At 43.0% G+C, this 17202-nt stretch overlaps 1 protein-coding gene across 2 annotated transcripts; it reads left to right on the top strand.

The window, feature by feature from the left end:
- The first annotated feature begins 2831 nt into the window (after positions 1-2831).
- On the top strand, positions 2832-16376 carry LOC127582855 (ADP-ribosylation factor 1-like). 2 transcript variants are annotated; one of them, XM_052038425.1, is made up of 6 exons: positions 2895-2994; positions 5354-5459; positions 8279-8449; positions 12050-12160; positions 13080-13204; positions 14648-16376. In XM_052038425.1, exons 3-6 carry the CDS (start codon positions 8305-8307, stop codon positions 14807-14809), a joined length of 543 nt encoding a protein of 180 aa, XP_051894385.1. In that variant the 5' UTR covers positions 2895-2994; positions 5354-5459; positions 8279-8304; the 3' UTR covers positions 14810-16376. The 2 variants fall into 2 exon arrangements, with proteins under 2 accessions (XP_051894384.1, XP_051894385.1); XM_052038424.1 differs by lacking the exon at positions 5354-5459 and having other exon boundaries at positions 2832-2994.
- The last annotated feature ends 826 nt before the right edge of the window (positions 16377-17202 follow it).

The raw sequence follows: 17202 nt of genomic DNA, 5'->3' as shown, positions 1-17202 counted from the left end.
ATGTGGATTTGTCCAAAAACAGCTATTCCCAATTAACTCTCCCTAATTCCTGCCTAATACTCTTGTAATTTGCCCAGATCCAATTCAATACTCTCCCACAAGGTCCATACTTATCCTTAATTATAGCTATCTTAAAAGTTAAGGAGCTGTGATCACTGTTCTCTAAATGTTCTCCCACTGAAAGTTGGTCACGTGCCCAGACTCATTTCCCAACACCAGGTCCAGTCTCTCATAGTATGATCAATATACTGATCTGAGAAACCCAGAATTCACCAACAAGCAACAAGACAGTGAGAGGGGCCCTCCCAATCAGATCCTTCCTGTACAGTTGAAAGATCATTCCCAACACACGCTGCCCTTGGGACGGCTGTGGCAGGGAGGATACGGTCACCCACCTCTCTGCAGACTGTGGATTTATTAAAAGGGTGTGGAGACAGATGCAGTGGTCCTTGTCTTGGTTCATTCCAAGCAGCTGCACAACAGAGGAGTCTCTGATCTATGGGCTGTTCCCAGGGTCACACACCGAGACAGACATCAAGTGCTACTGGAAGATCACCATCTTGGTGAAAGATGCCCTTTCGTCTGCCCGAAACTTGTTGGGTCTTACAGGAGGGGCCATGAAAAGTTCTTGGCAAGTAGGCTTAAATATAATCCCAAGGCAGTCTATATATACGTAAAGAGCAAGACCACTCAAGGATAACGGAGGGAACATGTGCTTGGAGGAGGAGGATGTGGGCGAGGTCCTAAATGAGTAGTTTGTGGGAGTACTTGGTCTTTGGATGTGTAGGATAGTGAGATCAGTGTAGAGTGTGCTAATATGCTAGAGTATTTTGAGATAAGGAGGTAGTGTTGGGTCTCTTAAAGAATATTAAAGTGGATTTATCCCCAGGGCCTGATGGAATATACCCCAGGTTATTGAGAGTGGCAAGCGATGAGATTGCTGGGGCCTTGACTAATATCTTCATGTCCTCTCTAGCCAGAACTGAGGTCTCGGAGGACTGGTGAGTAGCTAATGTTGTTCCATTATTCAAGAAGGTAAATGGGAATAATCCTGGAAACTAAAAACCAGTGAGTCTCACATCAATCATAGGGAAGTTACTGGAGAGGATTCTTTGGGGTAGGATTTATGAGCATTTGGAAAACCATGGCCTATTTAGGGACAGTCAGCATGGCTTTGTGTGGGGCAAGTTGTGCCTTACTAACTTGATTGAGTTTTTTGAGGAGGTGACAAAGGTGATTGATGAAGGTAGGTGGATGGTGTCTATGTGGATTTTAGAAAGGTGTTTGACAAGGTCCCTCATGGTAGGCTCTTCTAGTAGATAAAGATACATGGGATCCACAGTGATTTGACTGTTTAGATTCAGAATTGACTTGCCCATATAAGACAGAGGATGGTGGTCAACAGGACATTCTGACTGGAGGTCCGTGACTAGCGGTGTTCTGCATAGATCCATACTGGGACCTCTGCTGTTTTTTATATTTCACATTTGGAAGATCAAGTGTAAAGGGACAGTACACTGTTAATGGCAAGACCCTTAGCAGTGTTGATGTACAGAGGGATCTTGGGGTCCAGTCCATAGTTCCCTGAAAATGGCTGCACAGGTAAAGAAGGCATATGGCATGCTTGCCTTTATTAGTTGAGCCATTAAGTTCAAGAGTCAGGAAGTTATGTTGCAGCTTTATAAAACTCTGGTTAGGCTGTATCTGGAATATTGCATTCAATTTTGGTCACCCCATTATAGGAAGGATGTGGAGGCTTTGGAGAGGATGCAAAAGTTTACTAGGATGCTGCCTGGATTAGAGGGCATGTGCTATGCGGAGAGGTTGGACAAACTTGGGTTGTTTTCTCTGGAGCAGCAGAGGCTGAGGGGAAACCAGATAGAAGTTGATAAGATTATGAGAGGCATAGATAGACAGCCGGTATTTTTTTCCCAGGGTCGATGTCTAATACTAGAGGGCTTACATACAAGGCCAGAGGGGGTAAGTTCAAAGGAAGTGTGCAGGTTAAGCTTTCTTACAGAGGGTGGTGGGTGCCTGTAGTGTGTTGCCAGGACTCTGATGGACTCTGACCTCACGATCTACCTTGTTGTGACCGTGCACCTTATTGCACTGCACTTTCTCTGTATATGTGACACTTTACTCTGTACTGTTCTTGTTTTTACCTGTACTACATCAATGTACTAACTCAATGTAACTGCACTGTGTAATGAACTGACCTGTACAATCTGTATGCAAGACAAGTTTTTCACTGTACCTCGGTACAAGCGACAATAATAAACCAGTACCAATACCAGGGGTGGTAGTGGTGGCAAATACAATGGAGGCCTTTAAGAGGCTCTTAGATAGGCACACGAATGTGCAGAGAATGGAGGGATACGGACATTGTGCAAGCAGAAGGGATGAGCTTAGTTGGGCATTTAATTACCAGTTTAATTAGTTTGGCACAACATCATTGGCCGAAGGGCCTGTTCCTGTGCTGTGTTGTTCTATGTTCTGGCCATGAAGCACCCTGCCAGATGGCTGGACAGTTTGCTCAGGGAAACACCCAACCTTAATTGTGCAAAACATATGTACGTTCCGCCTTGTGTCTTGGGGAAGGAACTTGAGCAAGTTTTGTGATAGGATTTCCCAACACAGCCTGAGTAATATCAAACCAATTGAGAACATCCTAAATAACTAAGAAGCAGAATAACATTTTGGCGAAGTATCAGGCAGGCAGCCTGCCCTGTGCCGGGTGTGTGAGACACCCCCTGCAGCAACACGTCGGACCGAGGGAAGGGCTGGCACACACTCAGCTCCACGCTGGAGGCTGCCCACAAGGCGTTGGCACGGCGGCCGCTGATTGGTGGGCCGGGCCGCCGAGGGGGCGGGCGTGCGTCACAACGTCAACACGTCGGCGGGGCAGCGGCAGCCGCAGTCGGGAAGTGGAGCGGTCGGCGGGCGTTTGGCTGGGCGGCGGCGGCGGAGTGTGAGGCGAGGCGAGGAGCACCGGGGGTGAGTGTCCCGCCGCCGCCGCCCTCCTGTCGGATGAGGCGGCCGGCGGCGGTGGGGTGGGGGGAACGAGAACGGGCGAGAGCCGTCTGGGCGTCGGCCGAAGGAGAGAGAGAAGGTGCGCCAGGGAGGAGGGGAAGCGGGAGCGGAAGGCCTAGGCCCGGGCCGCCCGGATATCCGCCAGGCTCAGGGCCCGGGGAGGGGGATCCCTCCCCCGGCACCTCTCACAGGCAGCCGGGCGCTGCCGGCGCCTCAGGGCCCGGGGAGGGGGGGGGGAAGGGAGGAGGGATCCCTTCCCTTCCCTTCCCTTCCCTTCCCTTCCCTTCCCCCCCTTCTTCCCTTCCCTTCCCTTCCCCCCTTCCCTTCCCCCCTTCCCTCCCTTCCCTTCCCCCCTTCCCTCCCTTCCCTTCCCCCCTTCCCCCCCTTCCCTTCCCTTCCCTTCCCCCCCCTTCCCCCGGCACCTCTCACAGGCAGCCGGGCGCTGCCGGCGCCTCAGGGCCCGGGGAGGGGGGGGGGAAGGGAGGAGGGATCCCTTCCCTTCCCTTCCCTTCCCTTCCCTTCCCTTCCCTTCCCCCCTTCTTCCCTTCCCTTCCCTTCCCCCCTTCCTCCCTTCCCTTCCCCCCTTCCCTCCCTTCCCTTCCCCCCTTCCCTCCCTTCCCTTCCCCCCTTCCCTCCCTTCCCTTCCTCCCTTCCCTTCCCCCCTTCCCTCCCTTCCCTTCCCCCCTTCCCTCCCTTCCCTTCCCCCCTTCCCTCCCTTCCCTTCCCCCCTTCCCCCCCTTCCCTTCCCTTCCCTTCCCCCCCCTTCCCCCGGCACCTCTCACAGGCAGCCGGGCGCTGCCGGCGCCTCAGGGCCCGGGGAGGGGGGGGGGAAGGGAGGAGGGATCCCTTCCCTTCCCCTCCCTTCCCTTCCCCCCCTCCCTTCCCTTCCCCCCCCTCCCTTCCCTTCCCCCCCTTCCCTTCCCTTCCCCCCCTTCCCTTCCCTTCCCCCCCTTCCCTTCCCCCCCTTCCCGTCCCCCCCTTCCCTTCCCTTCCCTTCCCTTCCCCCCCTCCCCTTCCCTTCCCTTCCCCCCTTCCCTTCCCTCCCCCCCTTCCCTTCCCTCCCCCCCTTCCCTCCCCCCCCCCCCCTTCCCTCCCCCCCCCCCCCTTCCCTCCCCCCCCCCCCCCTTCCCTCCCCCCCGGCACCTCTCACAGGCAGCCGGGCGGTGCCGGCGCCTCAGGGCCCGGGGGTGATCCCTTTCGCCCGGCATCTCCCACAGGCAACCAGGTAGTGGTGACATTGGCGAGGCCTCAGGGCCCAGGGAGGGGGAGGAGGAATAATCCCCTTCCCTTCCCTCGGCACTTCCCAGACAGTGGCGGGCTGACTGGTGTGTGCGACCAAACGCTTTCCGGGTGTATTGTTTAAATGTCATGGTTCGATGACACTATGAATATAGGGAGGCACTGTACTGATTGTATTGACTTATTTTTATGAATAAAGTATGTTTTGAAATGAACAAAATCAACTGAAACACAGGGATGATTTTTTATCTAGCTCTTTGTCCCTTCCTCTTGTGCCGTGGGTGATACTGAGCAGCCAGAAGTTTATCCCTTGGCTATGAAATGGTTACAAGGAAGACTGGTTGGGAAAGACTTACTGGGCATGTGACCTGAAATCTGGATAAGAACTGGCTGCCCACATTATTGTTCTTAAAGTGGGTGTGCCCTGATTCTTGTGATTGCATTTGTCGGGGAAAAGTATTTGTTTCCCCAACGTTCTGATTGGAAGTGGAGCAGGAAAAATAATCTGTCAAAGTGTGTGGGGAAATTGATAGTATTTCACTGCCAAATTGTGTTCAAATTTGCATGAATTTGGGGCATAAGTTTCAATATGGTCCTCCTAACATCAGGCATACAAGCTGTTCCTGGGTATTGAATGGGTTCTGTTTTTACAGATGATTTTTGTCTGTAAGTTGGAAAATACACAAAAATCACTTTGTATGGTAACCACACCTCCACAGTATTGTAATAAATAACATCAAAAGCACATAAAGCTGATAAAGAACACAAGTGGATCTGGTTCTGCTATTAGGAACAAATGTATGTACATATCAGACTTCTGAATTTAATAATATAGGAGCTCGAATGTAAGGGTGTCTATGTCAGAATCAGATTTATTATCACTAACTTATGTTGTGAAATTTGTTTTTGTAGCAGCAGGACAGTGCAAAGACAACATTACTATTAATTACAAAATAAGTAGTGAAACATCAATTCACAAATAATTGCTTAGTACTCAGATTACAATTAGTTGTGGATGATTTAAAATTGTCTAACTTTGTATAACATAAGCAAGTAGCATGTTCCAAATTTTGTATTTTTGAAGTAATCTTACCTTGTGGCTTGTTGATGAGGCCTTGTCCAGTTGGATAGCCTGTCAGCAGGCATCTGAGATTTACAATTGGAAAATGGCCACTTGAATGAAGTGTGAGGTGAGTCATTGTGCCAGCATTTCTCATGAATTGAAAGTTTAATGTGCTTGAAAAATGGTGCAGTGAATTTGGTGTAAATGGGTAGTTCCAATAAGAGGAACTAAGATGTGATTGATCAATTTAGTTTCTGGTTTCATTTGTTGCAGTTGTAACATTGGGAACATGGTTTATCATCACTGTGTTCCACCCATCTTTGGCCATTGTCTTGGGTTGAATGAAAGTGTTGGCAAGCTTGATATCCTATGATATCAAACTTGAGATGAATATCCAGTCATATAATCTGTCACCAAAGTCACTTGCTGCCATTTCTGTAGATCTGCCTCAGCTTTTGAACCCCTTGCCCTTGCTCTTGGTACATGCTAAAGTTGGATTCGTCCAAAATTCTGCTCACTTCCTATTGAACATCATGTTGCTTACCTGTCAACCCTGAGACCTTCTTGACTATGTTCACACCTGTGCTGCCAACATTGAGATTTAAAATTCTCATCTATGTTTTTGTATTCTTCTGTAGTCTCAACATTCCACCTATCCTGAAGTATTTGATATCTTGGCATTCCTCCACTACTGGCTTCCTGTCCACATGCCCTGTTTTTCACCACTAACCTACCCCCCCCCCCCCCCACCCCCAAAAATCATTTTGTAATACTATTGGTGACTCTGTCATCTTCTGTCTTGATCACCTGGGCCCTAAGTTCTGAGATTCCTTTCATCCTCGCATATCTAACTTAAAGCCACTTTAGCAATATGTGCCATCACTGATGAGCCATCCTCCTTATCTGCTTTAATTTCTGCTCCAGTTGGTAGCCCTAGAGATAATATCCTACGAGAGATGCTATGCATTCTTAGTATGTTATGTTTCTTGCTGATCATCTTTACAGGAATTGTCTAATTCAAGAAACATAAGCATGGGTCCATAAAAAAGAGTGGAAATTTATCCTTTACTCCTATATGTCAAGAGCTGATTTTTGAAATATAAAGCAATTATAATTTCTTATAGATTTTAGAAACTGATTTTTTTGATATAAAAATGTAAGAATAAATTCAAAAATGTGATTTGCAATTTTGCTTGTAATATTAATGGCTCCTATTTTGGTACCAAACTGCTGGAAATATAAAAATCAGGCAGTACCCTAGATGGAGAAACAGATTTAACATTTCCAATGACCTTTCATTATAATGGAAAAATTAAGAGGTGAAAAATTTTATGATGCAGAAAAAGTTGGGGGGGGTGGTGGAATGCAGAGAAAGCTAAGATATAAATCATAAGGGGTAAAGGAGCTGAGTGACAGGAGGGTGACAAAAGTCTTAATAGTACAATAGCTAAAGGAGGTCTAAATAGAAGATGACTAAGCATCTGAAATTGTTGATGGAAAATTTGCTGGAAATGTGTGAGGCAGCAGCCGAAATTGTTCACTTTGATATGAATCCAGAAGGCTAATCTGGGTAGTCAATGGATGTTGTTCCGACAGTGCCCAAATGGGTTTACAGAATGATGTACTAGACTGAAGGTGTCAAATTGGGAGTGCTATGGAGAATTGAAACAATGAGTATCTGGAATCTTGGAGTCACATTCACAAGCAGAAGAGGTTTTTTAAAGTGGTAATCTAGCTTGTTTGGTTTTGCCATTGTCAAGGAGACCACACTATGAGCAGTATATGAAATAGCAAGAAATACAAGTGAATCATTGCTCTATCGTGGAGTGTTTAGGGTCTTGAATGGTGCGAAGGCAAGTAGGTGAAAGGGCAGATATGGCAAATTGAAGTATGCCTCCTTTGCCCTACAGAAACGTACAGGGTTGGGGAATAGAAATTGAGGTGTAAGAGTGAACCAGAGTATCCTGGAGAGAGATGCTTTTGGAGTGCTGAAGGGGGAGAAATGTGTAATGGTGACATCACATTGAAAGTATCAGATTATGCTTGATTACATTGAATGTGGAGGTTAGTGGAGTGAAAGGTGGGGACATCAGGATCTTACTCTGAGCGTGAGAAGGGAAATCCAGTTTCGGGAAAAGGACTTGGAAGCACTGGTGGAGGATTGTTTTGTCAAAGTATTGATGGAGACAGACGCAGAACAAAATGATTCTTGGTCAGCAGAGTGGGAGGAAGTGTAATCACGGTAGCTGCAAAAGGCAATGAGCGTGATGAGACTTTATATTTGAGTGAAAAAGCAAAATGTAGCATCATTATAGTCTGTGTTCAAGAAAAAGAGAGGGTGTCATGAGTTAGATTGCAGTGAGAAATGTTCCACATATCCAACAAAGATTGGTGTAGCTTGGACCTTTACATTGCTCCAATGAGTGTTAATGTAAGAACAAGTTCAACCAAGTGAATGAAAATGGGGTGGTGGATGAGGACTACTTGGGCTTTCGTTCAAGGAAAAGGTGGGACCCCTCTGGCTCTTTGGATGTGGGGTGAGGGGGGGAATGAGGTGCAGAGGGATTGGACATCAGTGGTGTAAATGAGTTGGGGTCAAGAAATTGGAAACTTTAAAAAGAATTGGAGGGCTGCAGACATGTATTTTAAACTATTGTAATACACCAATGTTAGCGGCTTAATGCTGATCAAGGCCTGCCCTGAGTCTAATGGTGAGCAGTAGAGTCTGGAAGGACTCGGTGGGAACATGAACAGAATAAAATAGGATTAGTGTAAAAAGTGCTTTATGGTCAGAAAAAGGACCTGTTTCAATGTTTTCTGACTATGATTTTGAGGAATACAGAGTGAAGCATTATTATGTGCATCTTTAGAGCAGGCCAAGCACCAAGGGGGAATGAAATATCCTCATTTACTGTTGTACAAACTTGAGATATTTTTTCTTTTAAGGATTGATTAAGAGAAACAAAGGCACCATGGGAAACATCATGGGACTTATCAAGGGTCTGTTTGGGAAGAAGGAGATGCGCATCCTTATGGTGGGACTGGATGCTGCAGGCAAAACCACAATACTGTATAAACTCAAACTTGGGGAAATTGTGACAACAATCCCTACCATTGGTAAGTTAGATTTTTCTGAATATTGAAGCAATCTGCAACTTGCAAGGCAAGAGCTGTTCTTCAAAGGATAATGCATGTTTTCTGATGCTAAGGAAACTCAAGAAATGGGGAATCTAGGTTATTAATATGCTGGGAATTTAGACTGTATGATGTACTTAATCTGGCATTGTACTATTAGCCACATTCAGCTAGTGGAAATTAAGGTTTGCTTGTTAACTAACATATTGCAGCACATGAGGCCATTTGGCCCATCTATGCAATACCAACTCTCAGCAGAGCAATTCTATCAGTCTCATTTCCCCCTCTTTGTATCCCTGCAACTGGTCTCTTCTGCCCATCAAATCCCTTTTGATTCTTTTTGCCACTTGGAGGTGTTAGTGGCCATTTAGCCTACCAGCATGTAGAAACTAGAGTACGATGAAATCCTATGCTGTCACAGGAGAATGTGTAGGCAGCAACTGAGATTGAACCTGGAGCAGTGCTTAGTGCTGGACCAGTATGCTGCCCTGGCTTTTGGTTTTTAAATGTGCACAATGTATATCAGTTTCTAGGCATGAGATTCTTGCAAATTTATGTAAATGGTCTGGCTCTGACAATTTTGATCCACCTTGTTGCACTTGCCAACCTTTTCAAATAACCTTGGGTTTTGTGCATTTCACAACACTTCTGAAATTGTTGCAGAACTGGTTGGAACATGCACAGCCCATGAAAGGATTCTTCTCTGTCGGAAAACTGGTTTGGTGAGAATGACCAGGAGCTAATTAACTAAATACAAGGCATACTTTGACCGGAAACTTCATCAAACCTCAAAGAATATAAACAGCATTACCGGCCCTTAAGGGGTGAGTTCCAGCAAAAAAAAACTTGACATCAATCATTGGTGAATGGAAGGAGTACAACAGGTCCAGCTACCAGCTGAACCACAGAATCCATGGATTCTTAAGTGTTGGCACAAACAGCTAAGGGTCCATCTCACTTAGAACTGAAAGAAGAACTAGAACACTGAATAAATCATTGTTCTCTCTCATAAGAATCCTTTGAAGATCTTCTCAACTAACTCTGGTCCAAACGTCATTGATTCCATCTTGTGTTCCAGTCTTGCTGTTGCTCCAGGTGGATAGTAGGTTGGAAAGGCCATTTTTCAACTGGAAAAAACAGCTCTGGAGTAGATCATTTACCCTCAACTTCTGAAATTTAGTGGAAAGGGATGTTGGATATAAATTCGTCCTTCTCTCTGTTTGAGGATAAGATTTGCTGGGGACCTCTGAAAAGGAATAATCAGACTATTGTAAGAACTGCAAAGGGGTAGGGGGGAAGCTCTCTGCCATATGGAAAGTCATCACCAGGATTATCCTCAGCTGCGTGTTTCACTAACCAAAGAGCTGCATCTCAATAGATGATGTGGAATCTATCAAGTGACATAATGAACATGACAATTCATTGACAAAATATGCAGGGAGCAGCATCAACCACCTTCTTTCCTGACCTTGCAAAAGTCTTTGTCTCAGAATTGTGGAGAATTCCTGAACTTGGCTACTCAGGTTTGCCTCCATTCTCCTTTTTACTACATGATGGCATGCAAACCGTAGTTCTAACCGAAAGATCCAGCACAGACCCAATCCTAGTGTAGCAAGACTATCATTGTTCTAACCCTTTGCTTACTGCAGTATTGCACTTCCACTTCAAACTTCCTGCTAGAGAGAATCCTAACTATGCAACCAATGTGGCCTCCACTCAAGAACTAAAGTTATTACAACCTCCTTAAGCTGTTGTTGCATATTTCGACACCAAGCTCCAGGTCAACATTGACTCATTCACTGAAGCATACAAGAAAAAGGGCCTTGCACCAAACAGCTGCAAACCCATGGTCCTCTGTCTACAACACTGCCCCCAGATTTTAAAAAAAGGGTTCTGGATGATACCCTGGGGGAGGGAGGCAGTGGGTGGAATGGTTTCCTTATCTTGAAGCCACTTGGTTAAAGCAGATGTCAATGGTGAAAATTGCTATAGCTTCCATTGCACCAGTACAGTCTTCGGCATCTGAGCACAAGTTTGAAGATCAAGACATTAAACTGGGTACCAATTCCATGGTCTCCTGGGCAGCAGTGATCCGCACTCTCCTGTATTTTTCAGAGATGTGGAGAACCTACAATAAGCACCTCAAGGCCCTTGGGAGCATTCTCTTTTTTTTGTTTTTTCAAAAAAAAATCATCTTCCAAACTAGCATTGAGGCTCTAATTACACTTAGCCAAGTTGGCACTGAGAACCTCCAATATCTTTTTGGAGCATACTGAAAGAATGCACCACTTTCCATTCTACCAGCTCCAACTCTACTAACCTGCCTACCATTTCAAGCATCTGTACCGTGTTGGAGGATCCTACATCGTGGGTCTTGAGTGGCTGCTGAGGTCAGGTTGGAGTAAAAGCAAGTTAGTCCTCTTGAGAGGAAGGTGGCCAGCAAATTGCTTCTCCTTGCTAAGTTACTGATGTTCCCATTTCTGAGGGAAAGTATTATCTCCAGCTTCCCTCTTCCCACCTAAACATCAATCCTTTTGGTTTCCATTCCCTAGCATCCCAATCCCTGATGCATCTGTAAATCTTTTTGCCTTTTCCCTGTCCAGTCCTATCTCCCTTTTGCCCTACCTGAGCCCCAAACCCAATTTGAGCCCTGTGGTTCCCCACTCCTATCAGACTTCTGAACCAATCACCTCTTTTATACCCCCTTCCCGATGGTGCTGCCACATTCTTGTACTTTTACCTCTACCTCTTGTTGTCACTTTAGCATTTCTTCCTGCACTACTTCAGGTTGCACTGCAATTTTTGCACCATTCTGCTGTTCCGCACTCATCGTTACATTTATTATTTCTTTGTATTCTGTTTACTCTGTGAGGTTCATACGAACAAGGAATTTCATTGCACCCTGGTGTATATGACAATCTAATCTACCAATGACTTGAAAGCTGCTAAAATTTGAGCTTGCACCAAATTGCAGTGTTTATCTCAGACCAATTTCTAGTGCAGTTTAAACTGGATGATGTGTGTTGGGAATTTAAAAACAAATTAAATTTTCACAGCCAGAATTTGGATTCCTGCCTCATTGTTCTTGTAAAAACTCACTGTGTACAGAAAACGTAGAATTGCACTTAGCACTGTGATATAGGTTGGAGGCTATTGCTGAACCAAATGATTGAATTTTGTCAGTTGACTCTGCTTGTGTAGTCAAATCAGTGTTCAATATTTGTTCAGCTATATGAAATGAATGCTTTGCATTGTTAGTAGCTATAATGCTTTCTCCAAATCTGAGCTATTTTGCATAAGAAACACTAATTTGTGTCTTTTGATCAGTATTTTGTAAATGTATGTTGTGATCTTTGCTAATTTTCCATCCTCTTGGTGAGAAGAGTATCCTACTTTTAGCCACTTTCAAAGCTGAAGTTATAACAACCAAAACAAATAGTAGGGAAAGATGTGTAGATAAACAAGTGGATATTACTACCTCCTCCCACACCACCCCCCCCCCCCCCCCAATTTCTCCTTTTTCGGTATATGCTTTGACCTATGTATTTTATTGCATCCTTTTCCACATCTAATTTGTTGCAGGTTTTAATGTGGAGACAGTTGAATACAAGAATGTAAGCTTCACTGTATGGGATGTGGGTGGTCAAGACAAAATTAGACCCCTCTGGCGTCATTATTTCCAGAATACACAAGGTATGAATTATTTGCTATCAAGTAGGAATGACGTTCAAACTTCATCATTAAAGTTGTTCTCTGCAGATCATATAATTCCTAACTACAAATTTACATTTAAGTTGCCAGGTAGTCCACTTTGGTCATTTCCAATTCCTGCCTTTTTGGCGTGTGATCTGTGCACTGGGGTCTAAACCTACAAATGGGCTGTCACTGAGCATCAGTCGATGTCTTAATGGGAGAATAGACAAAACTATATCAATTAATTTTTAAAATGAGGCAATTTCTTCTGTGCATAAGTTTGAATCTTCATTTAACAGCTACTTTTAGATTAGGCAACCTCTGGCCAGCTCCAGCCAGCAGGAATGGACTAGGTTTGAATCTTCCAGTTTTACACCTTGTTTGACTTTTACTCGGAAGGTGAATAAGAATGAAAGCGTGTGGGGTCTAAAACTGGCTCTAACCTATCCCAAATTCCAACAGGCCAGTGGGGATAATGCTGGGACTCTGTGATACTAATAGAATGTTTAACTGGGAACAAGAGTTGCACATTTTGATGGTGTTTTAACTGTACATTTAGCATGAAAACATTAGCCATAGAATCACAAAGAAGCAGTTGGCCATGAAACCTGCGCTGGTTTCTGAAAGGAGTGTCTCCTCCTGATGTCTTTTTAAAATGTAATTCAGTTATTAGCACTGCTAGACAATGGGTAATGGTGATAAACCTATCTCGGATCACATTGATACTCTTAATTTTTATTCCCCCACAGAAATCAATAAAGTGGGGGGTAAAACACCTTCAAAGGGGTGAAAGGGTATTTTTCAGATGCTTATCTACTAAAGTCTTGTGCACTGAATATAGTTAATAACCAAACTAAAGTACACATTTTTCCTGTCATTGGATAGTCTATTTTTACACTCATCATGCTTTCTGTTTAAGGTTTAATATTCGTGGTTGACAGCAATGACCGAGAGCGCATCAATGAGGCAAGGGAGGAGTTGTCTCGAATGCTTGCAGAAGATGAACTGAGAGACGCTGTACTACTGGTCTTTGCAAATAAGCAGGTAATTTGAGATCCATAAGGTACTGTTGTCCTATAAACCTCTTCCACCAAGGCTGTTTAATTTTACAAATTCACTGACACACCATATTCTGCTTGTATAATGAATATGATTTACTTAGTCATTGACTATAAATGTTAGTCACTTGCAGACCAAGAATCTAAGCTGAAGAAATGTCTCGCTGTTTGGTTTTGTTGCCTTGGCTACTAAAACAGAAAGCATATGAAAATTTTCCAATTTCTAGTTATCCATGAAGCAAGTAAGTTTTTCATGTTGGGTCACAGATATTTTGCGTCCTTCTGAGAGCACAGGCAGAGCCTCAGTTTAAGCCTTTATCCAAAAAATGGTGTTTTCCACAATGTGGCACTCCCTTAGTATGTGGAGTGAGTTGAGCCACAATCATGTGATTCAGACAGGAGTTCCACCAACTGAGTCACAGATGGCACTCATAGAATGGTTTGTCTGTATTGCTAATTAGGTTTGCTTGTTAACAATGGTCACTTAAGAGCTTTTGATTTTCAAGTATGTCTGCTTATAATTCTAAGCTTTGGGAGAAGGAAATTATATCATTGAACTAGGTGAGGACAATTATCAGTTAAAAAGTTGGTTGGGCTAAATGGTCTCTTTCCTCTCTTCTTCCCCCTTTCCTCATCTCCCATTTTTCACCTCATTCCATTGTGAAAGATCAGCATTCTGACGATGCAGAACCCCATGTTGTAAGCTACATAGTGATATTAAATCTATTTTAGTTACTATGAGCCATTGAACTGAGAGATTGGACGCTAGGTGTTTAACATGTAAGTGGGAGCAGGCTGAAAATATTTTCCTTCATTTTCTTAATTGAAATTCAAGGCAATATAATATTGCTGTGACTCCAGGTTTGTATTTGTTGATACCAGTTTTGTTTTTCAGAACTGACAAACTTGTTTCTCTTTCCTTCTGCTATTATAGGATTTTTTTTTAACTGATCTAAAACTGACAAAGCAATATCCCTCAAACTATCAAGTAAAAAGCTGGTTTAATTCACTTCTATGGATAATGCAGGGTGCTAATTCTATTAAGATAACTGATATCAACAGTCTATGGTACCCTTTCTTGAAGCAAAGTGAAATGTAAGGTGCAAATTAGCCACAGTTCCTTCTCATATGAACCAGAATCCAGAGATTTGCAAGTGTCTTGTATGCCCTGGGTAATGTCTACAGACTGACAGTTGCACATGAGATTCAGAGAATGGTCTGACACTTCAGAAAGATATAAAAGTGCTCCTGCTTTTTATAGGGATTCTGCCTGGTAAGAGTTGCCACATACCAGAGTTTGAAGGGAGGCTGCTGTGCAGTTTGGGGATAAATGTAGAAAATTTAAGTATTATGCTCTTAGATGCTCGTATCATTTTTCTTTTGTACAAAAAAGCAATTTTATTTCATTCAAGGTTCTTTACTCTTTCAGGATTTGCCTAATGCAATGAATGCTGCAGAAATCACAGATAAATTGGGATTACACCAGATATGCCAAAGAGCTTGGTACATCCAAGCAACATGTGCTTCCAGTGGCGATGGTCTTTATGATGGACTTGATTGGCTGACCGGTCGACTCTCAGGACACAAATGATCCATTCCACTTCTCAAAGTCTCTGCATGACCAGCCATGTGTGTGTGTTTGTGAGAGAGCGTTTGAGTGGGAGCAGTTTCCTCACCATGTGCCTTTTTATAAATATAGATGGGTTTGGGACACTACTTGTAAGAACTGGTATTATGGACAATGATGAAAGTATTTTACTAATGGAAATGAATGGCTATTTTTGAAATAGTTGCTGAATAACACTTGCAGACCTAAAATAAATTTACAATATGTAATTGCTAGCTGACCAAAAATTAAGAACATGGATGCTATTTATGGTCCCTTTCCTAAATTGATGGAGGGATAGGGGGAGAGAGAATGTACCTGATCACCAGCAAATTTTGTAGCAATTGAACAGGATTGCAGACCTTGGTTTGCAATCTTGCTTAATTGTCTCCTGAGTCTGAGGGGTGCAGCTTGGGTTTAAATTGTACATGTTGCACTCCATGTGCCAAAAAATTTGGTGGTGTGGAAAATTGAAAATGCATCTTGGAAGGAAATAATTTGAGTACTGGCTGGTGTTTTATGGCTCTGCAACCATTTCATCAAAATTGCCCATGTATGAGTGAGTCTACTCTGAATGGTGCAATTTTATGGATTTTTTTCTTTTAGGAACTTGCATCCTACAATTTAATGTTTATAGGTCACTGAGGGAGCTGCTCCCACTCCTTGTTTTGTAAAGATATTGAATGACACTTGTATGTATTTGCTGTGGGGAGGGCGAAGGGTGAAATGCATATAATAAATATCTAACCCCTTTTTTTGTTTGGAAACTACCAAGACAAGCCCCAAAAGATAAACAGCACCCCCCTCCAAAAATAGTGCTTGGCATCTCCATCTGTGCAATGACACTACGGACACAAATGGAATTTGAAATTGCACACCTATTTTCCAGGAAGCTTTCCCAGCATTCTGACATTTTTCAAAAAATAAAATAGAAAACTCATTATATTTCATTGATAATTTAGAGGTTGGGTGGAGTATTTATCCTGTACAGATCAGTAGCATGCATTTCAAATTGACTTGTTCATTGTATATTAATAACCAGTTGAATACTGATCTATCTTCAAAGACAAAAAAAAATTATGCTTCTTGCAGGCATGTTTTAAGCTGTAGAGTGCAACCTTGTAAATTGTAACAATATGAAAGGAAAAAGTCTGCAGAGAATTATTGGTTTCAATTTACACTGATTAAATTTAAGAAAATGTAAGTATATATTTTGCTGGGGCATATTATGCTTGAATCCAATAGTGGAAATCTGAAGCTTAGTTGTGGAATAAGGTTTTTCTGTAGCAAAATAACAGAAGGTGTGCACATTGATTTTTGAATTTGATCTGAAGAAGGTCAGCTTATTTTTAACAAAATCTGTAAACTTGTCTTGGGATGCATTATATATTGAAGATATCTTTATTAGAATAAATGTTAGCGTTACATACCAGCGTGTTTGAGTGCCTGTGTATGACCAAACTCCAGACATTTGTGGATGTGTTTGAGGAAGGCGTGGAGAAGGGAACTTGTTTGCAAATATTTCTGCTGCCAATAAAGGTTTGTTCCCCTTCTTAACTTCTGTGTATTGATTGATTCCAAGATAGTTTAAGTACAGGACTTGGAATTGGTATCAGTACTGTTTTTAAGCAGTATGTTGATCATGAATTCCCTGACGAAGGTATTATCTACCTTTCTTCATTTTAGTTTGGTCTCAGTTTAGGTTACATAAATGCATTAGTGCTGAGAAATGGACTCTTCTGTTTCAGGTGCTAAGTATTTGCAGTGTGAATTTTCAGAGCATCCATGGCAAGCCAGGTGCAGAATAATTCTTATTCTCCATTCCTGTGCTTATTAACACTTTCCCTACCCCAGTGTAAATTTCCATCCATAGAAATCCATCCTTGCACATACTGAGATTTCTGATTCATTAGAAATTAAAATGAAGTTTAAACTTATCCTGTTGAAGATGCATAATGACTTAAAGGAGCAAAACTTTAAGATGTGTACTTTTATATCCTAGTACTCCAAGGTATAAAGCTTGGCTGAACACGGAAATTGGTAAAAATGTTCTAAAGTTGTCCAAATGTGATAGTAGCACTGGTGGACAAATATGAAAAAGACAGCCATAAGTAACATTAGAAACTGATAATCAATTGGGACTCTTAAAAATTTGTATTTGCACTTAAATTCCTCATGGGATTAATGCAAGGCTGTAACATGAATAAAAATATTCTTGTCAAACTAATTCTCAGAATTAGTTTTCATCAAATATACTGCTGCAGTCCTAGTTGAACAAGGTGGTCATGTGGCTGGAAACTTTTGGGCAGTGGGAAAACTTCTGTCCTCAGAGATCAAAACATCTCTGAAGGGTCATGGACCCAAAATATTGACTCTTT

The sequence above is a fragment of the Pristis pectinata genome, chromosome 25 (assembly GCF_009764475.1).
Source record: "Pristis pectinata isolate sPriPec2 chromosome 25, sPriPec2.1.pri, whole genome shotgun sequence".
Classification (NCBI taxonomy): Eukaryota; Metazoa; Chordata; class Chondrichthyes; order Rhinopristiformes; family Pristidae; genus Pristis; species Pristis pectinata.
Note: the sequence above shows the minus strand (reverse complement) of the source record. Positions and strands in the feature narration are given on the sequence as shown.

What these genes read in the sequence shown, in the direction of transcription:
- LOC127582855 (XM_052038424.1), top strand. Translation starts at nt 8,305, where the DNA reads ATGGGAAACATCATGGGACTTATCAAGGGTCTGTTTGGGAAGAAGGAG. An exon ending in GACAACAATCCCTACCATTG is followed by an intron (nt 8,450 to 12,049) that starts GTAAGTTAGATT and finishes AATTTGTTGCAG; the next exon opens with GTTTTAATGTGGAGACAGTT. An exon ending in TGGTCTTTGCAAATAAGCAG is followed by an intron (nt 13,205 to 14,647) that starts GTAATTTGAGAT and finishes TTACTCTTTCAG; the next exon opens with GATTTGCCTAATGCAATGAA.